This window comes from Pavona decussata, unplaced genomic scaffold (assembly GCF_977016875.1).
Source record: "Pavona decussata unplaced genomic scaffold, jaPavDecu1.1 SCAFFOLD_13, whole genome shotgun sequence".
NCBI classification, from domain to species: Eukaryota; Metazoa; Cnidaria; class Anthozoa; order Scleractinia; family Agariciidae; genus Pavona; species Pavona decussata.
In genome coordinates this window covers 865,895-893,545 of record NW_028145436.1, presented here as the reverse complement: position 1 = coordinate 893,545, position 27,651 = coordinate 865,895, and the positions used below count along the sequence as shown (strand labels likewise).

Sequence of the window (27,651 nt, the reverse complement as noted above, 5' to 3'; positions counted from 1 at the left end):
GGACCTCAGTTGCACGTCGCTGTTTTGCAGACAACGGCAAAGAAATGTGCGGAGCCACTGTTTTGCACCCTTGTGTAAGGGAGAGGGCGTATGAGGTGTATACAGATATTTCAAGTCAGATTCAAAAGGCTCAAAACTCAAACCAACAGCTAAAATACTTTTATTGGCCAGTTTTAAACAATAAAAACAACTTAAAACATTACAATATGCAATGAAAACTGGTGCGGACAGCTTCCTTAGAGCTATTGATAAATCAGACTTGATACTGAACGCTTTTAAATAATGAATAATGTACCTATATTAAAACGAAGTGAAAAATACTTAAATTGACAAGGGGATTCAGGGGGTTTAGATGTTCGAAGAAGCCATGCAAGCCAGACGTGCGATGGCAAGCGCAGGAAAACTGGGCAAACACCATCCGATGTCAAGTGCAGGAAAATAAGGCTAGTCGTGGAAAGCGCCGAAACACTCAAGTCTGATTTTGGTTTGCCGCCTGAATGGCGTTTTGAAGTGCAGCCTCTCTCAAAACTTTTTCGCGTTTCATTCTGCGCATAAAAGCGTCCATTGCTTTGCGACAATACTTCCATACCAATTCCTTGTCCGAAGGTACCGTGCCGTAAACCTTAAAAACCATTTCTTTGATCATTTCTACTCTCTCAGGATCCACTTTGTCTTTTCCTCGGGATCCTGAAATATTTTTTCCTTCAAGTTCTTCCAGTGTAAATAACTCGCGTAGCAACTGCACAGAAAAATTCATGATAGAGTTAGACTTTTGGTGCAGCATAATAAGCACTTCCCGAGAAATGGGAAAGTTTAAATCACCAGAAAGAATTTGCTGGGTGATTTTCGCTTTATTACATTTACCATCTTCGCTCTTGGTCTTTACTAATTCAGCAGGCAAACTGCAGCTGGCAGTTGCAACAGGTACATCGGATTCTGTCTCGTTATCACCTCCGTGGTTTTCCACTGCGCTGTCATTCAAGTGGAAATCAGATGACGTGTCAGCATTTGATTGGGTTTCCATTGTTGAGAAAGGTGGCTGGGTTTGCGTCGATGTAGGATTGGACTGAGGTGCTATAATGGGGACATTTGGTGATGTTTGCACCGGATTGTTCACTGAGTTAGTGATAGTATTCTGTATTCCTGTCATAGCAGCATTTGTCTGGCCTCCCAATGCAGCATTTGGTTGGTTTCCCACTGAAGAAGCATTTGATTGGCTTCTAATAACAGCATTTGATTGGTTTCCAAAAGCTACATTTGACTGGTTTCCCGTCAAAGAAGAATCTGATTGGTTTGCAATCATAGAAGCATTGGACTGGTTTCCCATCATGGCTCCACTACGTTGGTTTCCCATCATACAAGCATTTGATTGGCTTTTGACAGCAGCATTTGATTGGTTTCTCATCAAAGAAGAATCTGATTGGCTTGCAATCATAGAAGCATTTGACTGGTTTCCCACCATAGCTCCACTTAGTTGGTTTCGGATCATAGAAGCATTTGATTGGCTAGCCATCATAAGTGCATTCAGCTGGTTTCCCATTTCACCCATTTGGGCCATAAGCTGATCCATTTTGTGATCCATTCTCACTATTACAGGCAGGAGCAAGCCCAGCTTTTCATCATGAAGAGCATTAAGCAAACTCATGGTGGATGGCTGGGAGGAGGTCTGGGGGGCTGCCAAGGAAGATGGTATAGCATGTTGAACAGGAGGCTGCACTGTACTGTTTAAGAGTGGTGAAGAAAAGATGTTTGGAAGTGGTGTAAATTGGACAAAGGAACCTTGAGGTGGGTTACTCTCAGTGGATCCAGATTGTGATGGCTGAAAGATTGTTTGCGGTGGTTGAGTAACTGCTTGTGAAGGCTGCGTCACTATCTGCAAAGGATGAAGTACGGTTTGTGGAGTGTGTGGCACTGGCTGTGGAGGTGGAAGTATTGTCTGTTGAGGCTGAAGGACGGTTTGAAGGGGCTGGAACAAGGTCTGTAGAGGCTGCACTACTGTTTGTGGAGGATGAAGCATGTTTTGTGAAGGCTGAGATGTTGCTGGTGGAGACTGCAGCACTGTTTGTGGGGGTAACTGCTGGCTTGAAGGCTTATTCCTCATGGTAGCCTAACAACAAATAAAAAGGTTGTGAAATTCCACTCTTTTGACAATATATTTTTAACAGTCATCATGCCGATCAAATTACAGCACTAAATATTTCACACCTAAAGGAGCTGAGAAGTACTAAACCACAAAGGTAAAGAGATATGCTTCATACTTGTCACTTTAGTGAAAGTCTTCCTGGGAATTAGTGACAAAGAATCTAAAAAGCTTGCTCTACAAATATTATGAAAATCCAAATTATCATTAACTATCAAACTTTATTGGGCAAATTACACCCAGATATGAATGGTACAGATTATAACATAATAAAATATTTAAAAGGTTGCCCAAAAGGGAGAGGCGCGAATGGGACACTCAGACCCTTGCGAGGCACCCACCCAAGGGATTAAAAATAATTAAATATATACAGAAATATAACGACAATCTAAAAATTAATCTATGCATGGTGACATGAACAATCCCGTGAAATGGACCACGAACAGATCAAGTCCTCTCCAAGGTGAACTGGATTGTGCAGTTCCAGAAAATATCCATACTCCCCCCATGGAAGGTTTTCTGTTTTTCATCCTCCATCCCTCCAGGAAATTCCAGTTTAGCTTCATACTTTGCTTTTAAAATTTTGACATTTTAAGACCCCCCTCCCCCTAGGAATTTCCAATGACCTTCCATAGGCTGGGTATGGATTTTTTCTGGAACTGCACATTGCAGTGGAAGCCATTGGGCTATATTTGGTCGATTATCTGTTGGTCTCTTTCTAGTGAAATTAGTCTGTCTGTTCAGTCTACTACATGCTATTACATAAGGGGATTAGTTTCTGAAGAAACTGTGGTGCTGCGTTGGTGGGGTGTAGAAAGGAATGTTTGGTTAATCAACAGAGTTGAGAAATTAAGGTAAATTGGCCACTGTAAATAATATTTAAGAGATTCGAGTGCTGACATTTCGTGTTAGCCCTTCGACAGGGCGAATACTTCAGTCTGTTGTTTGTCTGCCTTGCTGTTGCTGTCAATTAATATTTATATAATAAGCTGAATTTTGTACGCATTTTGATTGGTTTTTACTTATGATCTATTGGAGGACAGGCGTATAGATGACATCGCCATTAACAATTTTTGCTTCTTTATCATATAAAACAAATAGATTCCATGTTGCTGTGCGTGCCGTCTGTTCAGTAATAGATCACAGAAGTTGTCAAAATGTGGTAAGAACATCAGTGACACACTCAGCGCCACTTTTTTGTTCTTACCACATTTTGACACCATCTGTGATCTATTACTGAACAGACGCACGGGAACATGGAGGATAAAGGTGCGTTGGTTGTTGTCTTCCATGTTTGTTCTAAGTTTGCTTTAGTAAGCCAGCTTTCCAGAGTGAGCTGTAGATAGTAGCCGGTACTCAACGTTACAGCTTTAGCAAGTGAATTTAATTTGTCAGATTCAGATAAAAATTAATTTATTTTTCAAGAAATTTTTAAGCTTTATTTTAACAGCAGAACATCCAAATTTAAACTTTTTAACATTCATCTCCTCATTAGTATTACAGTATCTCTTGGGTTTGGTTCGATTATAAATGTGTGGAGAAAACTTTACATTTTGTATACATGGAACTAAAGTACGCGACTCAATCGCGTCAACGCGACTCGATCGCAGCCATTAATTAATATACACTTGAATACGCGGTCTGTTCAAAAACAAAACAAAACACGCACTGTGAACACATCAGAAAGGTTAGTCAAACCTGTTTAAGTGCTTTTCTTGGCCTTCCTTTCCTGGTTTTTGCTGTTCTCTTGACAGCTTCGACCTAGAGAAACGAAACATAAATGTATCTCGTCACGAAAATATTTCCCCCGCGACAAACGAACCTGAACGAACGCACAATCTTTTCAATTCCTTTCAAAAGTGAAATATTTTCCATTCAAAGTGAAACTCTGCTTCAGAGACATTCACTCAACTTTTTGTCATTAGAGATTTAGATCTTACCATTAATTTGGGTTCAATTTCTTGCTGGATGCCCGAGTCTGACATTCTAGAAAACCCAATTCCCTTGATGTTCGAAGAACGCGTTCGAGTTTCGTTTGGCAAGAAACACCTTGGATGACGTTTCATCAACAGCCAATCACATTGCTTCACCTATTGACGGCTTTGTTCAGCAGCTGCAAGTTTTAAATTATTTGCATTTTAAACTATTCACTTTGTATCATTTTAAAAAACACGAGTTTTATGTAATTGGAGAACGATGTATAAACGCGATCCGAAACAAAATATGCCCGTTCTTTACGCGCGTGCAAATCACGACGCGCGAAACAAAAACAAGATGGCGGGGTCGAGACGGCTCTTTTGCTCGTCACGGAAGAAAGATTGCGTGACGAGCCAAAAGAGCGTCTGCGAGGCAGGCAACGGATCGGGGGACACTGGTTCAAGAGCCATTTCAGCCATTTTGATCTGAGCACAGATACAGGTGTAAACCATTTACATCTGAAAGTCTCAAAATGGGTATGGATTATACAGAAAAGGATATGGATTTTAGAAACCAAGGTCTGAAAATGAGTATGAACATAAGTGGCCAGGTCTGCTAAAGGGTGTTGGAAATTACATATTTTGGTCTGAATTTGGGTCAGGCAACACACCTCCACCACACATTCAAAGGACTACCCCCCCCCCCCCCCCCACAGGCGGCTGATGAGCATAAATGCTTTAATGATTTACTCCTAAAACAGTTTACATTATACCAGCTAGGAGTGTACCTTGCAGGCCGGGGCAGATCATTTTCAAACCGTGCAAATTTCGCATTTCACTGACCTATTTCAGGCTATAGAAGTATCCAAATGGAACAGTTCTTTGCACCTTTGTCTCTTTTTATTTAGACAAGCATAAAGAATTCTGATAAAATCCCTGATAAAAACAATCCAATGTTGACAATGAGTGTACTGCTTTTAAAAGCTATTTCACTTGTATTTTCAACAAACACAAATTGACAGTGATGTCAACTCCAATTTTGTACAAAAAAGACGAGTGATCAAATGACCACAGATTGTCATGCTCTTGCCTTAGTAACACTAACGTTTTCTTTAATTAATAACATTCATGCAAAATCACTGAAATTATTCAACTCAATTTGTCAGTGTAACAAGCTTATATAAAAAATACTGATAATTAGGTAATAAGTTCACAATTTCAGCTAGCTATGTTCATTATGTAGTCACTTTTCAGATCTACTTTCTCAGTTTTAAACCTAAGTATTTAGCATTCCTGCGTGGTTCGCAGTCTTTGCTATCCCTCTACCATTCTGCAAAGTGGACATACAACAAAATGTTTCAAAACTGTGCTTAGTAAGTACTCTTATGAAGCACTCTCCTGATTGCTTGCTGCAAATGAAGGAGGATCATACTGATCCTTGACGACTTCAATTGGGCGTTGCATCTTACGCAAAAAGGAATCCATAGCTTTCCGGCAATACCTCCACAGTAGCTCCCTGTCTGATGGCGACGTACGATAAATCTTGAACACAATTTCCTTGATGATTTCTATTCTGGCAGGATCCACCCTTTCCTTCCCACGGACTCCAGAAATATTTCGCCCAATGAGCTCATCGCGAGTAAACAGCTCCCGCAACAATCGCACAGCAAAATTCATCGTAGAAGTGGACCTGGCTTGCAAGGTGATGAGATCTTCACGAGATATAGGGAAGTTTAGATCATCTGGCAAGGTTTTCTCTGTGATTTTGGCCATTTCAAGTTGGATACGCTGACGGGATGTCATCCCTGGAAGAGACTTTGTGGGATTAAATATTTTGTCAGCACTGGATTCAGACTCTGAATCGTCTTCCTCATTTTCTACTGAGGAGTCAAACAATTGTGCCACTGCCAATCTAGCGTTGGTTTGGATGTTGGATGCTGGACTTTTGATTGGCTCAGCATGAGCTGTTGATGTGGCAGCCTTTCCACCTGTGTTTTTCTGGGCACTTGTCTGTGAGTGGTTTCCCCTTGGGGTGGAATTCAAGTGGTTTCCCACTGCAGGACCTGGTTTAGCCCCCATCGTTGCCATCAGCTGATCTATTTTGTGCTCCATTCTCACCAACATGGGCAGAATGAGTCCTAGTTTGTCATCATTGAGGGCATTAAGCAAACTCAAAGTGGATCCATGGGGAACTGCCAAGGGCGATGGAACAGTATGCTGAAGTGGTGTTTGCAGTGGATTGTTCAGAACTTGTTGGGGAAACACATTTTGAGGCATGGTAAATTGGAGAAATGATGGCAGCGAGGTATTATCAACAGGGGGTGTAGGGTGGGCCAGTGTTTGCAGAGGCTGTGGTGCTGCTTGTGGAGGTTGAATAGGTGGAAACATTGCTGTCTGTGGAGGTTGCAGAGCTGCTGTCTGTACAGGCTGTGGAGGTTGAGCCGCTGTTTGTACAGGCTGTGGAAGCTGAGGTGCTGTCTGTGCAGGCAGTCGTTGGGCTGACAACTCATTACTTGTTGTGGTCTGCATAGTTAGATAGAATCTAGTCAATATTTAGCTTCACTCTAACAGCCTTTTCTAGTACAACTCTAGAATTCAAGACTTTAAACCAGTGGAACATGAGTTATTCACACACATTAAACTCTCACAAAGTAAAGCGGGATTGAAATACTCATGTCTGTGTCCTGAGTTTGCTTTCCCCCACTGTCCCTTGGTTGTATATGTTATATTTGCAGTTGACAGCAGACAAAGGCACAATAAAATCATTATTGTCTGTTGAGCTTTGAAGGTCAAAGTTTTCTTTAACTTGCATTTAATTTGAGCTAAAAAATAAAGTGAATGTCAAATAAATATCAACTTACAGCTGCAACTTCTTTCTTTGCCTTTTTTGACTAACAGAACAAAGAAAAAATTCTGAATTATTATTCTCATCGTTAACAGGATTCACTGGGAATCAAATCTGTGGGTCCATTGAGGGGGGTGCTGGTTAATGATGGGAAGTGTCTCTGTAATCGAAATAAATATGTAAAACAAAACCCTAATTTTTAAGCCTTACTCCACAGATAAAATACAATATCATATTTTGAAATGTTTGTTTGTGCAGTTTAGCTGTTCTTCACATTTTAAGTTTAATATTTTTCCATTGTCCAATAAACATCGTACTTTTTTACCAAGAAAGGGTGCTTTGGGTGTGATGGAAAAATATTGCATCCTGGCCAGCATTGATATGTACAGTAAGTTATTGAGAAAACTTCCCCTACCATCCCAACCTAAACACAGATGTTCCGGGTGTCTCAGTTTTATTTTCAGAAAGCTTGTGTATTTTGTTGGTGTCTGCGATCCCGGCCCATATGGATAAAACATCTTAAGAATAAATGGGACTTTTCTGCTTGACTATTTTAAGCATTTCGAAGGATTTTTTCAGGCACTTTATTAAAACGCTTGGCTCAGTGAAGGTGGTTTACTGATGATAGTGAACACAAAGAGAGAAATAAAATAACAAGAACAGTCAATCAAACCTCCCATAAGTGACCACCCAAAATGGCAAGCCTAGGTGGTCGCTTACAGGAGGTGGTCGCTAAAGAGAGGTCAGACCACAAGGGGTCTAAATTTTGAATTTTGAAAACGTTTTTAACTTTCCAAAATTCTATTGCCAAAGAATTTCAGCATTTAAGTTAATGGTTTGCCTGTGAAAAATCCCCTTATACGGCAAATAGGTCAAGTCCATTTCGGTAAGACTTAGTCTATTTCGGGAAACCCAGTGCCTCCCTTGTGACATTCATGTCTACTGTACTATCCAAGAATGTACATGTGATAATGTTACAAAGGCAAATTGTCAAACTTCTGACCGCGGATAAATATGAGGACGTATGCGACAAGTAGTCACTTACGGGAGGTTAAAAACAAAAGAAAATTGCAAACTGTCACCTGTAAAAGTGGTCATGGTCACCTACGAGAAGTGGTCGCTTACAAGAGGTTCCATCTGTAGTGATATGACCGGGAAAATTTTGCTATTTTGGAAAAGTGGTCGCTCAAGAGAGGTGGTCGCTAACGAGAGGTGGTTGCAAGGGGAGGTTCGACTGTATAATTCTTTTTACAAATCACAAAAATAAGCTTCCTCAAAAAATTGTTCCTGCAACTGGGCTAACACACCCCTCCCACTTCACAGTCCTAAAACACTGTGCACCCAATCAACTTGCTGCGTTTTGCAAAAATTATAAACTCCCTGCTTAAAAGATAAATTTGTCGCCAAATAATTGCAAACAGTTCTTCCCACAAAGCACTGTCACTTCACAAAATAAACCCTCACAAATATCATGTGGTATGATCAAGACACTAATGATTAAGTTTAAATTAATAAGCTTGTATTAAATCACGATTTTTTCATGCAACATTTTCAATATGGCACAGCGTCTGTCTCGCATATTTTGAGCAATTTACAATGACTTAACTCGATTATTTGTTTCGCTGTTTTATGAAGAAAAGATTAAAGCTTCTTTTCTCCAAGTCTTCAAGTGAACAAGCCAAATTTGAAACCGCGATTAGCTTGCGACCTCAAATCCTTCTCACAGCGTCACCGCGCCTCAGTCGCAGCCATTACTGTAATAACAAAATGAAATGCGGCTCAACTTGCGCGAATTGCGCTGTATCATACGAATACACAGAATCAATACCTGTCTCACTAATTTTGTTGGATTTCTTTTTCTTCCTCTTCCTCTACTTTCAACTGGAGTATCCTGGTGGAATGACAAAGAATAGTTACGCCAATGGAGGGTAAATCATCATCGTGCATGCACGACTTTGTCGTTTTCACCGCAGCCGCGAATGTCTGTACACAAGACGAAAGCTGTTCTAAAACAAAACCCAGATCATTTCGTGAAAGATCAAAGCGATCACTCTTACCGTCGTTTCGTTTGCTTGCTCCTGAGCCTTGCTAGAGTCTGCCATTTTGGGATAAAACCAAATGAAATATTGCTACCACCAAACAGCCCGTATCTTCTTCGCCCTCGAGGCGTTCGCTCGACCTCGGTCGGTCGGCCCCAAAGGAAAATAAGACGCTCACAAAATTAGCCAATCGCAGCCTTTCGTCACGTATCAGCCGTAGAGTGGTTGCATGCTTGACAATGCTCGACACCTCCGAAGAACACGCTGTTCACGAAAGAAATAATGTAATAAAAAAAATCGCTGAGTGTTTTTAAGAAGTCCATACTTGTGTTTTGAGCTAAATTGCCAGCATTTTTAATATAATTCGCATCGTTTGACCATTGCACACTAAAATCTTTCCAGAAGAGGTGTCGCTCCTTGTAAAGGTTCGGTTGGCCCGGTGAGGCCAGCTCGAACTGAGAATGTCGAGGTTTTGTATTTGGATTCAACAGGAGAATTCTAAAGAACAACAAAAATTTTATCAAGAAGAAATAAGTAAAATACATAGCCTAAAGATTTATTTGAGGCGGTGGCAAACCCTTAGGTTCAGATTATTATCTAAACTACCAAGCCCTAGCGCTAGGGTTACCCTAGCAAAAGGGGAACCCTAGCACTCGCACATTTCTTCTATTTGTACGCGACGTGTTTACAAAGCAGGTAGGGTTATCCTGGCGCCAGGGGCCTTAGCTAAGCGCTAGGGTTACCCTTGCACCAGGGTAACCCTATAGGTAAGCGCTAGGGAAACCCTAGCGCCCTTGGTAACCCTGCCTGCCTTGTAAATGCTCTGCTAGGGATAACTCGCCTACCAGGGATAACTTTTTACTTTGTTCCAGATCCTTTGAAAAGTTGAAAAGAGAAGTCAAAATAGAGGAACAACTATGATCCTGGAATAAATGTGATGGAATATTTTAAGCCTGGTGAATAAATGAGAATGATGTATTATTCAGAGCTCCTATCAGAAGTCGAACCTAAGACCTTCTGATTACTAGTTCGGATGCTCTACCACTGAGCTACAGGAGACTCGTGGGATCTAAGGCCATTAGACTAGGTTCATGGGACTGAACATCCTGCATACTGCTAAGATCATGGGAATGCCATGTGTGGTATATGCTCCCACGAGTCTCCTGTAGCTCAGTGGTAGAGCATCCGAACCAGTAATCGGAAGGTCTTTGGTTCGACTCCTGATAGGAGCACTCGGATTTTTTTTTTTTTCGAGTATGCCTGTGTCACTTATTGAATAATGCATCATTCTCAAGTATGACCCTGTTTTCAACACCGCCAATTTCACCTTCTTCAGTCACAGAAAGGGAGGGTAGCCCTAGCGCTTGGGTTACTCAAGCAAGAGGGTTACCCAAGCACTCACACATTTCTAAATGTACCACCCACCATCTTTTTCGGTGCAGTGGATTGGCGAAGGCACGGCGAATTAAATAAAAATCGCGCGAGTCCGAAAAACAAGGAGGAGTGCTTGGGTCGCTATCCGAGAACACAATAATGGCTAAGTACAGTAATAACGGACTAAAGCACTGCGGATGAGGTTAGGGTATCTATACCTGCCAACTCTCACGCCTGCGGTTTGAAAACGTTGCTCCCACGCCAGCGCACGGTTACGGGGCAATTTCTCACGCCTGGTTGAAAAAGTGGGAGCTATTACAGCCTTGACTGACACAATTTCCAAAGATATGTTAACTCACACCAATGCGGGAAACGAAAAGTCCATGTAAAATGAGTAAATGACGATACTTTCCCCGAAATCTCTGGTTTTTGAAGGTTCGAATGGACCATTATCATTTTCTTGAGAACTTCAGAATTATTCGGAACGTCTTCGGAAATCTTCGGATATAGTCGTGTCGTCTTCTAAAATTCTGGCACCCCCAGGATAAAAATCTCTCGCCTTTCAGTCGGAGAAAGCTGACAGGTACTGGCTGTCGGAGCACTACAAGACTTTCCTTTCTAAGAAGCAAGTGTTTTTTTGTAGTTTGATCATGTTTTAGTGTTTATTAATTTATACAGATTGAAGACATTTTATTTACACTTATACGTGAGAGCTCCCTACTTCGTGGTAACAAAACGTATGACTATCTTACAAAAAAAGTGGCCATTATTACTGACTCTTACAAAGACGACTACTCACAAAGCTCTAACCCGAGTATCAGGCCTTCCCAAAAAAACCTGGGAGACAAATGATTTTGCGTGTTTTGCGAGCAATTCGCACTAAAATAAATCCTCTACCATGCAGTATTAGACCGGTCGTGCTGTTAACGTATTCTATAGCTCTCCATCTATCAGGCCGTGCTTTAATACTATACCTTATTATATATTTTCTCTGAAAGTAAACAAACTAACAAATAAAAGTATTTGTTAAAAAAGCAACTGTACCAACTTTGAAACTCAAATTGGTGACCGTCCTCGAGATTAGAAAAGGTCGTCGGTTACCGCTTATGAGAGATTCCAAAAACACCTTAGGCTTGAACGGGATTTAAAGACGGGATCGTCGATCTGATAGTTTCAACTAAACTTACACAACACAAAATTGGAGCCTACTGCGGCTGTTCATAAACTGATTCTACTACACGACACGAAGCTGAAGATTTCGAGTTTATCGTCATCATGACAGTTAGACACCAATCAATCGCATCGTGGCCCGACTTCTTTCATTGCAAGTTGAATGAAACAAACTGTCTCCACTTGATTTTCAGTTATTTACTTCTGAGCACGCATGACCTGTCTTGTGTAAGCGCTAACTACAATTAAACAAATCTTCGTCACAGACATGTTACATCAACATTATGCAGGATGCCGAAGGTTTTCTTGAACTGTGGCTGGGTGTGGGTGCATTGCTGCACAATCAAGAGACCGCTGCCTGTAAAATCCTTTTCTGAAATTCTTCGGACTCCACTTGCTCTACAGTAAGAAGTGACAAGCCAAGCTGATCCTCCTGAAAACAAAAGGTTGGAAGAGAACTTCAAGCAAGCTTTGCTGAACAAATTGTCAGATAGTGTTCAAAACATGCATCAACCTTTTCCTTTCAACCTGATCAGAGTAGATCAGAGAAAGATCTGATCAGAGAACATTTGCACTCCTTTACCCGCCGACAAATGCAAGAAGTACAACAGGAAAAAAACTCCGAAAAACATCTTGTTAAGTATTGACAAGAAGAGAAAACAAGTTAGCATTTTTTATAACTTCAGCGCATTGTTTTCTTTTTACGTTTGATAATGGTCTTGGCATAAGAACCGAAATATTATGTTTATATGTTGTTGTTTTCTCTTCTTGCCTATACTTATTTTTTAAGTTAGCAAGATGTTTTTCGGAGTTATTTTCCTGTTGTACATATTTGTACTCGTTTCGCGCTTTTATGGACGTTACCTTGTCAAAAGGTTGAGCCATTTGCCTCAGGAATCTCTTACTGATCTAAGAAATAAAAAATAAAAAAAACCAAGAACAAACTGAATGATAGCTAATTGCCTCAAAGTAAAGAATTCCCGTAGGAATCACAATCCAACCACTTATTTTGCAATACCAAGAGGATCTTTGGTCCTAACAAGTTTAAGTCCAACTCATTACAAATGCTGAGCATCGCTAGGCATTCCAGGGGCTTAAAACTCGTCCACATTTATGCTGCTTTGTTCTACATGACGAGATAATATTTCCATCCATTCGTAGGTCCAGGTCTAGAGTGAGCAAGTTCTTGCATTTCAACAATATTGGAGAATCAGTTCCTACCTGGACTGCCTCGTCAATGGAGAGGTTGCATACGCCTTCCTTCAAGTATTCCTGCAACAAACAATATTTGTTTCAGCACCTGACGAAAATGTCCCTTGAGTATCCTGTCGAAAACTCGATTTGTTCCCGTGTTCGTGACATAATGTTTGTCAACCTCATTCCCAGGGCGAGGTTACATGTTTGTACTGTAAACATGCTATTTGTTGGGCTTTCGAAAAGTAAGTAAAATGGAACCATGTGCTCGCATATTCCCCGGGGTGGGGGGGGGGGGGGGTTGAACGCACAACGTTTCAACGGGAAAAACGTTTTACTTTTGCAACACTGTACGCAGCAATTTCAGAGAGTAAAGAAATGTCTGTTCTTCATGTCTGCAAAATCTTTTGTCTTCGTTTGCCTGTTTTTGGTTGACAAGATGAATGTAGTTTGAATGAAGTTTAATGAATTTTTTAACAGTGTGCAAATAAAGATTGAATTGAATAGAATTGAATGTTACACTTGGTTTCGTGGGCTAAGAAAAACTTACTCTAAAAGAAGTCTACATGGCAATTTCTTTGCGTTTACAGCATTTTTGGCTCTTGGCTTTGCGAAAGTTGAAACAAGGGCAGTCGTTCCAATTTTCGCGCAGCGAAAAACCGTTATGGGCGCAAAGAAGAACCGCCAAAAATGCTTGCTACTCTGAATAAGCTTCAGACAAGTCACTTACCTGTATCCATTTGGGTAGCTTGCCTCTTTTGTCAGCTTTAAAAAATCTCTGCAAAGAAAATAATTTTGACTTCATTCATTTGATTTTCCCAGTTCCTTCAATAACAAATGTTTTAATACCGTGGTGGGTTCAACTGACATGAACAAACTGTTCAACGAATTGTCTTGAGCAAAGCTGGTTTGTTGTTTTGTCATGTTTATACCTTGTCAGCAAACACCATGATCCCGTAATCCGTTTTTCCTCGGATGGCTCGACCAACACACTGAAATCAAATCAAGGTTCAGTGTTAAAGGGGCTAAGAACAACTGGCCTCAGCTGTTCAAAGAGCGGATAACTTTATCCAGCGGATAAAATGTATTGGTTGGAGGACATTTTACCCACTGGATAGCAACTTATCCGCTCTTTGAACAAACAAGGCCTGGGCCGAAAGCCCTGGGTTCAAAGCCCGATTAAGCTAATCCTGGATTAATGCGAACTTTGATCGTTTAATTACTAATCGGTAAAGATTCTTTCAAAAGATTTTTGGCCCTCACTTTTAGCTTAGACTTTTCTTTACCTTTAGCTTGAAATTATGCTTTAAAATCACTTTTAAAGAGCGAGATGAAAACCTCGATTAACTTTTTATCGTAGATTAGCGTTAATGGGCTTTCGAACAACCCGACCCTGTTTATCAGCAAGTTTTGCTAGTACTCCAAAAAGCGGGAAAAAGACATTGGAAACCATACTGGTTCAATTTTGTTTAAAAATACTTAACTAGTTATCTGAAACCGGAAGTAAGTGTTTTTGGTTACTGATAGCCAGGATGGAAATGAATTACTACTTGAAAAATAACTGGGCAAAATTTTTCAAGCTTCCCTTTTGACGTGGAGAAATCGCTGTAAACTGATTCTCGTTTGCTCCCTTATTAAAAACTACTTGACACCTTCTACTTGGTATTGTAGTTATAAGTCCAGCACAATTTTGACCTAAAAACGTACAAATTCCCAGAACGAAGCCCTTTAATTTTCAAAATATTACATGTAATACAACAATTGTACCAGTAACAAAGGCGCATATGCAGTGCATCCAGTATTTGACAGTATCTCCACGGGGAAATAAAACACTTTAAGATATATATATTGAAAATTGTTTTTTTTTTTTTATCTTTACCTGAGCTGCATGTCTCATGGCGTCAAAAGTGAGGAAATCGTTTTCTCTGATGTTGAACTGATCTCTGAGGTACTCAAGTCTGGCCTGAAAGAATATTTCATGCAAACTCAATAAAACGTAAAACCACCACAAACACTGATGAGGTCAATTACAACACCGTGTTTATTGTTTTATGGTACCAAGCCTTTAGGCGCTGTTACACTTGGCAATTTTTCTCGCAACTTGTCTCGCAATCTCGTTGCGCCGTTGTGACACAAGTTGCACGGATCGTTGCCTTTTGTAACATGCCCTGAAACGAACATGTCTCGTAACGTTTTTGTCGCAGTCACCGTTGCACTAAGTAGAACCGACTTCTACTTCTCGCAACGATTGCGGCATCAAAAAAATTGCGAGGCCGTTTCAGGGCATGTTACACAAGGCAACGATTCGTGTAACTTGTGTCGCAACAAAATTGCGAGACAAGTTGCACGAAAAATTGTCCAGTGTAACAACGCCTTTATACTTTCTCAGTGCATTCACATTGAAGTAAATAAGAATGTAATTCAGATTACCCGTTAGCTCTTACCTTTAAAATTCTACTTTGTGTATAAACATAAGGAATCCCGAACATTATAACTGCTCTGCCATAATGGTGATCTGCAAAAGAAAAACTGGAGTCAGATTGGCGAGGTTTCAATTGAGTGGCACTGAATGTTAAAAGTAGTTCGCATTTGCTTTCGTTTTTTATCAATATTTAGTTTTAAAAATATCTTAAGAACGCTTTTCAACTGAGTGTCGAAAGTAATTTGGGAATTGCTTTGGTTTTGCTTTCCTTTGCTCTGGGATTGGTCAGCGAAATTCGCGCCACTTTTTTAACCAATGAGAAGCAAAACCAAAACCAATTGTGACTTGCTCGCACCTGTTTTCCCGGGCTTGGCGCTGGTCACATGTATTTACTTCTAATTCTGATTGGTTGATTATGCTGTTCACCTCTGTTGTGATTGGCCAGAGTAATCATCAACGTAATAATAAATTATTACAGACCAAATGCATTGTTAACACACCTTGTAACATGATTAACTCACTGACTGACTGACAACAAAGTATATACACTTTTCACAAACTGATTAAAATTACCAAAATCGATTCCTTCTGAAACTTTTCCTCTGGCTACTGACAGTAATATGGCACCTCGTCCATTTTCACAAGCCTGGAGGAAAGACAGTGAGAAAACTGAATATATCTCTCACTCTCTTGATGCAATTCATGCACTCACCTTCGTGTAACTACTAAATAGTGGCAAATAAAGCGATAAATTACTGTCACGCACCTTTTGGTAATTATGAAGAGCTAAACTGGTTTCTGCTGCGTCTTGAGTTTCAATGAAAAGCAGCTTGTTCCTTTGAATGTTGCTTATAATACCCTGGCAATAAAAAGAAAAAAGAAAAATAAATAAAGCTGTTCTCCACTGCATTCTACCGTTTTAAAAAGTCGAAAACTTGTTCTGTTTCCTGTCTTTTCCTTTTGAATTTTAATCATTTCGTGAAACCGCTATTGACAAGTATGTTGATATCTTGAAATTTTCAGTAAATGTCTTTCATGGAATTAAAGGGAATCAACTCTTAAAAAAAATGGGGGATTTCACTCAGGGAGGTCACTGGACGAGTCCCAGTTTTATTCAGAGTATATTGAGTCATGTGATGCATGTTAACCAATCACAGACAAGCAAAACTATTTTATGGAATACAAGGGGAAAGATAGTTAAAGGTTGATCTCGGTCCATGAAATAAATCAGTAAATAACAACTATGTTTATGAGCTGAGTTACCTGGTCATGCCAAATGGACACAACCGCTTCCTGCAAAAGAAATAAGCACTGGGTGGTTAAAAACAATAGCAGCAATATTTCAGCTATAACAACATTGATGATCAATGGGTGACATACAGCAAAGAAGCCGATTCTGTTAAGGCAAAGTTTCGTGGGAAAAAAAAACTTTCAAAAAGAGCCAAATGGCCAGGATAGTAATATCTCCAATCAACACTTCCTAGTTTAGGCTGCACTCACCATGTACTGGTAACTAGTGAAGAAACAAACTATCCCATCAGGCACCGCTGCTGACATCTCTGCCAAAAGGTTGCCATAGTTACGGATTACAGCTGAAGGAAAAAAGTTTATGCAAACGTCATAGGTGCTGCCAATTACAATACAATACAATATTTATTTTGCCATATACAACATTTACAGATGGAAAAAAAATGAAGAAAATTGATGGTACAGGTAAATCAGAATGATACAAAGCCTTTATCTTTTGAAAAGCTGGAAAAAAAATATAGAAATAACAAAAATTTTACACTCCCAAACAAATCATCTGTACATAGTAAACCACTATTTAACTCACACATATCATCTCTTGTTTCAAACTTGGTTGTTATGGCAACTTGGTCATTTCCTCTACCAACAATCTGTAAACAAAGATGAAAACTACAAATAAAACTACTAATTTACCCTGACATCCAAATCTCCAACCAATCAGAAAATGTAACTTTACCAATGATCTAGACAAATTATCACGGATAATAATAATTTATTCATAAATAAGATTAACGATAGAAGAACATGATATTTAAAAGACACTATGTTGTCATTATTAAATGTAAATATGCAGAGTTTCAATGTGTTATATGTACCAAGTAATGAGCTGTGAGAATGAGAAAAAACATTAAGAACTCATTCAAATAAATATATATTAATACTGTATATAGATCACACTTAAACCCTGCACATGTACATTTGATAATGACGACATCCATGGAATCGTCAAAACATCAAGTTCATCTATCGCTGATTTTATCCTAAAATGTTTACCAAAATCACCTGTTATTACAAATTCATTCATGAAACGTATTCACATTCACCTACCATGGGACAAAGGCAAATCCTGGCGAGGGTCATTGTAAATGTTGCCATGGTTACTGGTCTGAAGTCAAGAATCTTGGGATACATGTCTATTGGGGACAAAGTCTGGGGAAAGCAAATGAACAAAACAGGGAAATCAACAACCATCAGTTATCATTTTGCATCCAGGAATTACTGATTGAAAACTAACACTGTGTGCCTGAAAACAGTCGTAAATTCTTCCATTACATATTTGTAACTGAACAATTCACAAAGCTCAAATGTTTTGCTAATGATAGGGTCACTGAGGCAATTACCTTTCATTAATCGTTAACACATTAGCACAGTGCATTCCCTTCAATGAATATTTAACAAATTAAATTAGGGAAACATACCCCTGATGTGATGACAACTGACTGAAACCTGTCGAACACAGGTTTTACAGCAATGGAAGCATCCATACAGCTAAAGAAGAAAACAAGAATATTATTGTTCAGTATTTGTAAATAGTGTCTTGGCACCCTTAATGTAATCATTAAAATTATTATTGTTATTATTATACAGTAGAACCCCGGTAACTCGAACTCGGATAACTCGAACTCCCCCGCTAACTTGAACTGAGTCTCAATTCCCTTGAATTTGACCCAACTTTTCAGTCATTTTTACTCGGTTAACTCGAACTCGGATAACTCTAAACCCCGCTATCTCGAACTAAATTTCGTTTCCTTGATCAAAATTTACCCCGATAACTCAAATTTCTGGTTCTTATAACTCGCCACAGATGCCCATTGAGATATCCCATTAGTTTTTCTTATCGTGTGATCGAATTCTAACACTAGAATAAAGACTGTACGACGCAAAAGGGAACATAACTTGAGTGTATTAAATAAACTAAGTTACATTCACAGTATTGCATTGTTGTAAGAATGCATAATTGTTACAATTGTTGCAAAATGTATTAGTTTAATTTGCACTGTATTGTATACCAAAGTGCTGAAAATCAATGAACTATTAATTATTAACCTGGAAAATTGAACATTTTAATAGACCCCGATAACTTAGGCTCGATTTCCGCCGTCTCCCGGGTCCGGTCTGTGATCCTTCCCGGGGGGATGAGTGCGGGCTCATTTTCCCGAACAGCGGCTGGTAATCGAGCCTGCCGATAACTCGAAACCCTGCTAACTCGAACAGTTTTTCGATTCCCTTCAGAGTTCGAGTTACCGGGGTTCTACTGTAATTATTTTAAGGTGTTTTTCAGCAACTTGGCACTTGTTGCTGGAAATGATGTAAGTTGTATAAAAATTTGACAGGCCAGCGCATGACCAACCTATGGTACGTGTATTTCAGATCACGTTTTGTTGTTTTAGCTCAGATTCACCAGAGTTTTGTATGCATGCATGCATGTGGCCTTCAATAAAAAAAATTATTCCTTCAGGAATCGTTGCCACAGTGTTTTATCCATCGCTTTACGTAAATTTGCATTTACAATAAAACCAATGGTTGTGGACAAGATTTTCGTTTTTATCACAAAATGAAGTGCAGAGCAGCTGATAAAACATCATGTGCAAAAAATATGGTGAATCTGAGCTAAACAACAAAAAGGGATGTAAAATGCACCATGTACCAGTTGTGCACCAAGTCCTTCATTTGAAGGAATGCGCAGAATAAGGTCAAATTCTCCTTTTATTTCATAAGCAAAAACAAGAAAATTTGGAAGGAGAATCTGGCAGTACACATAGAGCATATAGTCAAAAAGGCTGACAAGCGTTTGTATGCACTGCACACGCTTAAGAAGAGTGGCCTCACTATCATGCAGCTAGTGCAAGTGTACTGTAGCATTGTACGATCTGTACTAGGATATGACTGCCCTGTTTGGGCAGCCCTGCCAAAGTACTTAGAATCTGTACAAAAGAGGGCCCTATGCATCATTCTACCAAACTGTCACTATGACGATGCCCTAATTCAATCTGGCATCACTGCCCTTTCCCAGAGAAGGGAGGAAGCTTGCACAAATTTTATCAAGCGTGACTGCCTGTCGTCTCCCGTTCTCAAGACATTAATTCCTCGCATGTCAATTGACAGGCCATACTGCTTCTGATAAAGCAAACACGTTCTGGTGTGCTTTGTCCCCAAGACAAAGCGGTTCGCAGATTTCTGCACCATTAAGTATCAAGACCAGTTGTAACCCTTTTCTCTGTTATGTTTTCTCTGTTATTTAGTGCTTCTTATAATATTTATATAATTATTCATTTATTATTATTATTGTTATTGTTATTGTTATTGTTATTGTTATTGTTATTGTTATTGTTATTGTCATGTTTATCAGAAGTCATTTATAAAGGGCTTTTTTCCAGGCACCCCTTTATTTATTAAAATTATAATATTTATTGTGCCAAATATCTCACATTAATGAAATAAATTTCTGGAAATCTTGAATGCCAAATGTCTCTTACCTGAAGTGAAGAATGGGGTTGGGTATGGTGGGTGTTCTGTCGTCAAAAGGTTCAATAATAAGTGTAAAGCCTGTATGATAAGGAATTAAAAGCACCAATTCAGATCATAGGTGACTTCTTTACTTTGAACTGAAATTGCTCCAAAGAAGCTCTATTTTTGGAACACAGAGGCTGTTATCATGTTAGAAACTTAGTACAATGGAACCAGGGCTGTTAATACAACCACCTCCAGACCATGAAAATGTGGTCGTAATAATGGGGTGGTCGGATTAACGAGGTTGTAAAACTTAGGAAATGACTGGACCTTCAATTATTTGTTCGGGTCACAAAATAGTGGTCATATTGACATCAGTTGGTCGTAAGGGGGGGGGGGGAGGGGGGAGTTCCATTGTACTACATTAATTTTTTTAGCAAAAGGCTTAAACACAAAGAATTAGCCTATTGGTTTTCACTTAAAACTAAAGCAGCTCAAGTTTAGCCTCCCATGCATGTAGTTGCTTTTAGGGAAGTCATATTACCCTCTTCCCCAGAAGCGAGGAGGGCAATACAACTCCCTTAAAAATAAGGCTAGCTCATGTTAAGCATTACTGATTTCCTCTGTTGTGTGTTCAAACTGAACATTAGTCAAGAATCAGCTCCTCTTTGGTGTGGTTTCTTGCTGGATTCTCCTACCCTTCCTAAGTTAAGATATCCAAAGTAATGTTTCAACAATAGCCTATTGTTATTCCAGCAATAGCCTGTGGACATCTCCTAATGAAAGGGTTTTAGATGTACAAAGTACATGCACATTACCCCAGTACTGTAGTTAATGTTATAAACCATCAAGGTACATCAAACTAAGCTAACTATGGCAGTTTGTTATGTAAATGCTCACCAGATGAACTTGTACATTAAATACTGTAAGTTGTTTTAATGTTTTCACACTGGGATTTCTACCTTTGCTGTATGTGCTCACAAGAGTAGCAAAGTTTGCAATCAATGTTAGAGGACCATAATCTTGCATATTTGGGAGTTCTAGAGTGTACAGCAGAGAACTCAATCGCTCAGCACAGAATCTGAAAACAGATAAAGATTTCAATTAAGTTATCAGGTACAACCATTAGCATGCTTGATACAAAGGTACTGTGGATACGTTGTTAAGCTTGTTGTTATATCTAATTGGACACCACCTGCCCAGGGAATAAGAGTAAATAAATATGTTATTCACTGGCTGAGAGGTCTGCAAATATGGAAAAAAGTGTACCTGAGGTCTTGAGTAAGGCCCAAGGCCACAAGCCAAGAACTGAAACCAAGACAGAGGGCACAGTTTTTCCCAAAACAAACCAACATAGGTCAGTGAAAAACCTATTTATTTTTCCACAAGAAAACAAGACCCAGGTCTTGGAACAAATCATGCTACAAAAAAGTTCTGCCTGCTGCTGGAATCAATCAGATTGCATGATTTACAGAATTCCACCCACTCATGCCCTGAGAATAAAAATAATAGCATGCTTTTGTTGTGAATTTCCATTATGTAAAACACAAAGAGAAATGACACAAAAAGATAATAAAAACTAATTAAAAATACAGATTTATATTTTGCACACCAAAATAAAATTTACCTAAGAGGTTTTCGTTCAATGCAGACTTGTTGATAGATATGCTGCAAAAAAGACGGTGGGCTTTCTTGTACCACGTGCTGTACTCTTAATCGTGTTTTTAGATACTCAATAAATCGCCTCATAAAGTTCACAAAATGTTCAGCTTGTCGGATATTCCCAGGAACTGCCTCCTCTAGGATCTCATCTGGTAGCACTGGATTGGACAACACCATGTCAGTTTCTCGTGCGGCACTTGCTTCTCGTAATCCTTGAACAAGTGTGTTGTACTCTTCTCTCAGTTTACCAGCATCTCTGTCTTTGATACTTAAATATATAAAGACAAAAAATTTGGTAAATTAAACAAAGCTGGCATAATGAAATGTGGTTCCAAGGTTTCTAAGGGTTTAGAGATTTATTACAGTGGAGGCCTGGAGTAAGAAATTGTTTCAGTGAATCAAAATCATTTTAAACCTGCAAGTATTATTTTCATGGACCAAAAAGATGGGGACAACACTCTTACTTCTTTATGGTCCTAGCCAGTGACTCAATATTGGCATGACTTCTGTCCAGAGTTCTTCTTGATATGGTCACACTCATGGAATCAATGCATACATTATCTGTAGAACGAAGAAAGCTATTGTAGTAATAATATATAAGAATGTAATGTCTGTAAAACTTATCAAACAAGTAATTGAATATCAAAAGCACAGGTTCAAAAGTTTGTAATATTCCAGACTCTTAAAATTTGGTCAGATTTGTGCCCTTAAAAGTTTGAAAACGTCCTGAGACTCTGTTGTTTCAAAACTGGATGCTAACACAGTAGGGCTGTCCTTAAGTTTTGAAGATGCTGGATACATGTTTTACAAGAAACATAGTTGGCCATAAAATAAAGCCTAAACCATGTGTGTTGTTTGTTGCTAGATTTCAAACTTTTTTTAGTGACCAATAATCTTCACTGTATTCACCAGCCATAATATGTGGGAGCTGGCTATTAATAATAACCGGCTATTAACAATAACCGGTAAAGATGCGACAAAATAAACAGACTGCAATTATCCTTCAGCTAGTGTTCACAGGTTTTTGAAATCACAATTAACTGTTAACACGCTTGATGTACTGTCAGTAATCTCCCTTCAATCCCCAGTTGCATAAAACAGTGTAAAAAGAACTCTCACCAATATTGTGAGCCTCGTCAAACACAACAACAGAAGTCTTCTCCAGTTCTTTGGAAACAAGGTCAGCTATTTTAGGATCCAACAGATAATGATAGCTGTACACAACCACGTTTGCATGATAAATCTAGGATAAGTTTTAAAGAAAACATCAATATTATGGATGCCAGCCTAGATTTCAAATAGTTCCCTTGACCTCTTTCGTGTCCTGGCATGCATTTCTCAAAGCTCCCGAAGAGCTTCAGGCAAGAAAGATATTTTTCTCATCCCTTTTCTACAGATTGACAGTTGTTTTTCTTCCAAACTAACTCGATATGTTTCTTACTCTTGGAAAACTTAAAATGTTTTTGTTTTCAAGACTGCCAAAAAATGAATTTTTGGTAATGAATTTTGTGTATGTAAAATAGCTTTAAAGGGCCAAAATATTTTCGGGAGTTTGAGATATGAACGCCTGGCCCTCAATATCATATCATTTCACAGGTCGGAATAATATGCCATGGACAAGGCTGTAAAAAAAAAAACAAGTGCTTACTGCATGTCTTGCAATGAAATATGGACACCAGCCCTTGCTGCTACCAACTGCTCTGAGATCATCCTTCAAATCAAAAGAAAAAATGAAGAAAGGTTGAATAATACATTCATTACAACTTGAGGGGATGTGTGTAACAACTGTTTTGTTCCAAAACAGGAGAGGGGAGGCTAAACAGAACTTCAAAATTTATCCTGAACGCTTCTTATCTCAAGGGAACTGAAACTTGGGATGCTAATTTCCATTCAATTTCAGATCTGAGTAGCCCATACAGTACGGGCAGTTTCTGAATGGAACACACCATTTTGAAAAGCTTGTCCTACAAATTTGAAGAGCATAATCCTTACCAAGTTATATACTCCAGGGGCAAGCTTCTCCTCCTTACCATGAGCATCAAAAGCCTGTAACATGAATCAACACCAAAAATCATAAAATGCTAAAATTCAGCAAATGCAAGAAATGTTTAAATGAAAGAAACCTGCTGTAAAATAGATTAATAAATAGGTTATACCTCATACAGTGCACAAACAGGAACAGAAGGATCTTCTTTATGTTGCAAACGTACATAGGATGCCGTCAAACTCAAACACTTCCCATCCACTTTCTTTCCTTCTCTCGCTGCACTCACCTGTGAAAATAAAATAAACAATCCACTACAAGTTCAAAATTTGTGTTGACTGATAAAATAAAATAAAAAATAAAAATAAATCACTTTATTTAAGTGTCAATGTCTTTAGCACAGAGCACGAATTGGGGGCACTTTCCAAATCTAATTGGAATTTAGAAGTGTTGGTTTTTGAGGAGAGGGGAAAACCGGAGAACCCGGAGAAAACCCTCTCGGAGCAAGAACAAGAACCAACAACAAACTCAACCCACACATGATGCTGAGTCTGGGAATCGAATCCGGGCCAAATAAGTGGGAGGTGAGTGCTCTCACTGCACCATCCCTGCCCCCCAACGATGGTTCAAGAGTTAAAGTCATCAACCTAGGTCCAAAATAAGAAACCAGAATAACTGAGAAAATATGTCTAGCTTTTAGTAACTTAGGAAGGAAAGTTGCCTGGGTTCAAAATAATGTAAATTAAAACAACATGAATAACATATACCTCAGGATGAATACAAAGATTCTTTCTTGAGCTGAGCCCCAAGCCAAGAAGCTTGGGTTTCTGTCCAGTTTCCTTCTCGTAATACTCTAAAAGTACCTTTAGTTCTTCCAGAACCTGTATATAAAAAAAACAAGTTTTACCTGTTTCTGAGTTCCATGGCTCATCAAGCCAATGATTACCCTGCTAGCAGAATCGCTTCAATATTTCCTAGATAAAGCGACTCTCTAGCAGCTGGGTAACCAGTGATTATTTCTCCTTTATACAACATGAAAGGATTATAATATTATTATGCAGTGTAGTAACAAACAGTAAAATAATATCCTCCTGATTCCTGCAGATGGAACACCAGAGCATGACAGACTCAAAGCTTATTCATAACCAACAGACATCTGTAATGAGTCATACAGGAGTATGAATAACAAGACTACTTTACCTTTTCTAATTCAGGAACAGTGCGTGAGCAGTAAATAAGTTTGGACAGCTCCAGAGGTTTAGTCTGATTAAGGAAAATTAACAGCAAATTTATTTCAGTTGCTTTTCCTTTTCACCCTAATATTAATTACAGTTTCCAGCATCTAATTACTACTTCTAACATGTATTATTAAAAACTAACTCATTGGCTAATACAGTTCCGCAGTTTTGATTGGTTTAGAGGCAATCTCCTTCTCTCTCTCCTTCCCTGATTATACCTGCTACACAGACAAAATTAGCTAGGAAATGTAGTTTGACACTCTTGAACCCAAAAGTCTTGTAGAACAACTGTTCATAACAAACTTGAACAACACAAATAACAGATGAGCCAATGTTTTGTTGCATTTTTTTTTTCTAATTGGTTCAAAGAGGTTACAAAACAAAAGAAATCACTCACGCTTCTGTTGAGCTGTTTTAACTATCAAGGGAAGAATTGTTGCAGCCATTATCAGGCAAAATTCTATACCTTAAAACGTTAAATTCATTTTTTTTTTTGTAAAATGACTACTTATAAATTTATTACCAAAATGTATGCAACTATCAAAGACAGCAGTGATATGGTTTTGCCAGTTCCAGATGGCATCTCCAGGAGACAATGACCCTAAGAACAACAATGGCACAATACCAAATTACAAATCACACAGTTTGACATGCATACGTATTTAACCCTGACGATATCAATCAATGAAAATCAATCATTGAGTGCAATCAATATAATCAATAATAATCAATAATAATTAATTGATTGACATTGATTGGTTCAACCAATCAATAGAAATCGAAACTCACTCACCGACACGTCTTAATTTTGTTGATTTTTATTGATTTTTATAGATAATCAATAATTGGCTATACAACGGTATCTGAGTAAAACCTGACTTGATTGATCTAACGACGTATGCACGTCACGCGTCATATATACATATATGACGGAATTTTGCACCCTGTGGTAATCCGATTGCACCACACTTGAGTTGGAGGAAAAAATATTGGAAAAGGGAATAAATTTAAATGTTTTTGTTTTGAGACCATCACTCGTTTTAAATAATTAATAAATAATAATATGATGCTAAAATTAAAGGATACGTTTAGTTATGATATATATTTGAACAAATAAACTTATTGAAATCATTTGTCAATTCATGTGATGCGTTTTTTTGAAAAGGAAACCGAGATTTGAATAATCAATGATAATCAATACTAATCAATGCAAATCGATCATAATCAATGAAAATCGAAACTCACTCAACTTTTGGGCTTCGATTTCTATTGATTTCCAATACCAATCAATTGATTATTATTGATTATTATTGATTATATTGACTTTCATCGATTATTGATTTTCATTGATTGATATCGTTGGGATTTAACCAGTTACTATTTTGTAGTAACCAATTTAGCTAGTAAGACATCAGTCCTTTAGTCATTTTGTATCTTCTATAGTAAGAAATTGCAGATCTTGAAAAAATAAAATTATTTAACAGAAATATTGTAACGAATATATCGTTGTCTGTAACGCCATACCTTTGCATCTAGAGTTCGTTTGAGCTCCAGCATGTAGGAGTATTGCTCAGGATAAATGTAGTCGTACGGAAAATACACAAGAAGACCGTCGATATTCAGCCTGTGATGGAGAAAAACAGAACTAAATAACTTAATTAGAAATGGAAATGACACACCAAACGTATTTTACTTCATTCTGGTCTTGAGCTGGCCAACCAAACTATCTCAAAGTTCACTACAAAAATCTTCGCCGTCTGCCAGTCGGTCCGCCATATTGGGTTTTGCTTCGTCATGCGCATGCTCTTTGAATTAACCGCTTTCCAAACAATCCGGGCAGAGGGGAAAAATCGATAAATAATTATTTTTATTTTTCCCGTTGCTTTTTTCTTCATTTCACTTTCGAACACTCAAACTCGGATAACATGATTGGTGGAAAACTACAAAAGCCATTGTTTGAGGTTTCGAAATTTACATAACTTATGCCCAAAATCAAAACATGCCGAAAAATATAAATCACCTAGCCACAAAAGTTCGTGACTTTTCACAGGAAATGAGAGGCTTACCGGATAACAATGGTGGATTCCAGAGGGCGCGATCATTGAGTCATCATTCATGAGTCACAAGAAGTTTCGAACGGCGTGTTCAGATTAGAGAGGAATAGAAAAGACTGCCTCATTCATTAGCGAAGATCTTGAGTTTCATCATGACCAGAGCAAATGAGACAGATGACTTCAAATTAGAACAACAACGGCGAGTGAATTTTAATCACGAACCAGAGACAAGACAATTTACGAGTAAGGATTTGGTTGGTGGCAGCAAGACAAACAAGATTCCAGTGATAAAACGCGAAGGAGCAACTATGGCCGAGCGTGAAGTAGATTTACAGAACGCAATTGTCTGGCTTCGAAGAGAGCTTCAAGAAATGCAATTACAAGACAAGAATCTCGCTCGGCAGATGATCTATCTTCGAGCAAGGATTAAAAACATGATGAAGGTGGACGAAAGTGATGTCAATGAATCGGAAGCTTCAGAGAGCTTCTCGTAAAAGCTTCGAATGGCATGTGGACTTCGTGCAATGTAAACACGATGGAGTAATGACGGACAATTATTTTTGCAATATGGCATATAATCGTCCGATGTCGATCGACCGTAACTCATTATAATGGCGGCTATCATGTTAAGCACCACAGATCAAATATTTACGTAAATGTGGTCACTTTAATAACGGAACAGCACGACTTCAGTTATAACCAGTGACATTTTGCGGTTAAGCGAAGAATCAAACACCAAATTAATTTCATTTGTTCCTCGATACTAGCTTTACATCGCAAAACTGTTTTGTATATTCTAAGAAAATTTCATTGTAATCTTTTTAAGCCTCTGAAGACTTTGTTAAGCTTATATTG

At 38.7% G+C, this 27,651-nt stretch overlaps 3 protein-coding genes across 3 annotated transcripts; all 3 read right to left on the bottom strand.

The window, feature by feature from the left end:
• Positions 1–144: 144 nt before the first annotated feature.
• LOC146487769 (uncharacterized) lies at positions 145–4,382 on the bottom strand. Its single transcript, XM_085126131.1, has 3 exons — positions 4,081–4,382; positions 3,839–3,901; positions 145–2,107 (listed from the first exon to the last, which is right to left on the bottom strand). Exons 1-3 carry the CDS (start codon positions 4,204–4,206, stop codon positions 470–472), a joined length of 1,827 nt encoding a protein of 608 aa, XP_084982257.1. The 5' UTR covers positions 4,207–4,382; the 3' UTR covers positions 145–469.
• Positions 4,383–4,934: 552 nt separating this feature from the next.
• On the bottom strand, positions 4,935–9,109 carry LOC146487768 (uncharacterized). The gene is made up of 4 exons (XM_085126888.1): positions 8,959–9,109; positions 8,730–8,792; positions 6,918–6,947; positions 4,935–6,579 (listed from the first exon to the last, which is right to left on the bottom strand). The coding sequence occupies exons 1-4, from the start codon at positions 9,001–9,003 to the stop codon at positions 5,440–5,442; spliced, it is 1,278 nt and encodes a 425-aa protein (XP_084983014.1). The 5' UTR covers positions 9,004–9,109; the 3' UTR covers positions 4,935–5,439.
• A 1,837-nt stretch (positions 9,110–10,946) lies between these two features.
• On the bottom strand, positions 10,947–26,565 carry LOC146487767 (general transcription and DNA repair factor IIH helicase subunit XPD-like). Its single transcript, XM_085126869.1, has 27 exons — positions 26,436–26,565; positions 26,267–26,366; positions 25,266–25,343; positions 24,705–24,767; positions 24,272–24,385; positions 23,677–23,793; positions 23,513–23,566; positions 23,169–23,231; positions 22,640–22,763; positions 21,985–22,081; positions 21,486–21,788; positions 20,821–20,939; positions 19,885–19,954; positions 17,827–17,896; positions 17,456–17,557; positions 16,935–16,998; positions 16,601–16,692; positions 16,364–16,393; positions 15,867–15,959; positions 15,674–15,746; positions 15,123–15,193; positions 14,558–14,641; positions 13,611–13,670; positions 13,409–13,456; positions 12,706–12,756; positions 12,349–12,393; positions 10,947–11,917 (listed from the first exon to the last, which is right to left on the bottom strand). The coding sequence occupies exons 1-27, from the start codon at positions 26,438–26,440 to the stop codon at positions 11,828–11,830; spliced, it is 2,280 nt and encodes a 759-aa protein (XP_084982995.1). The 5' UTR covers positions 26,441–26,565; the 3' UTR covers positions 10,947–11,827.
• Positions 26,566–27,651: the final 1,086 nt, after the last annotated feature.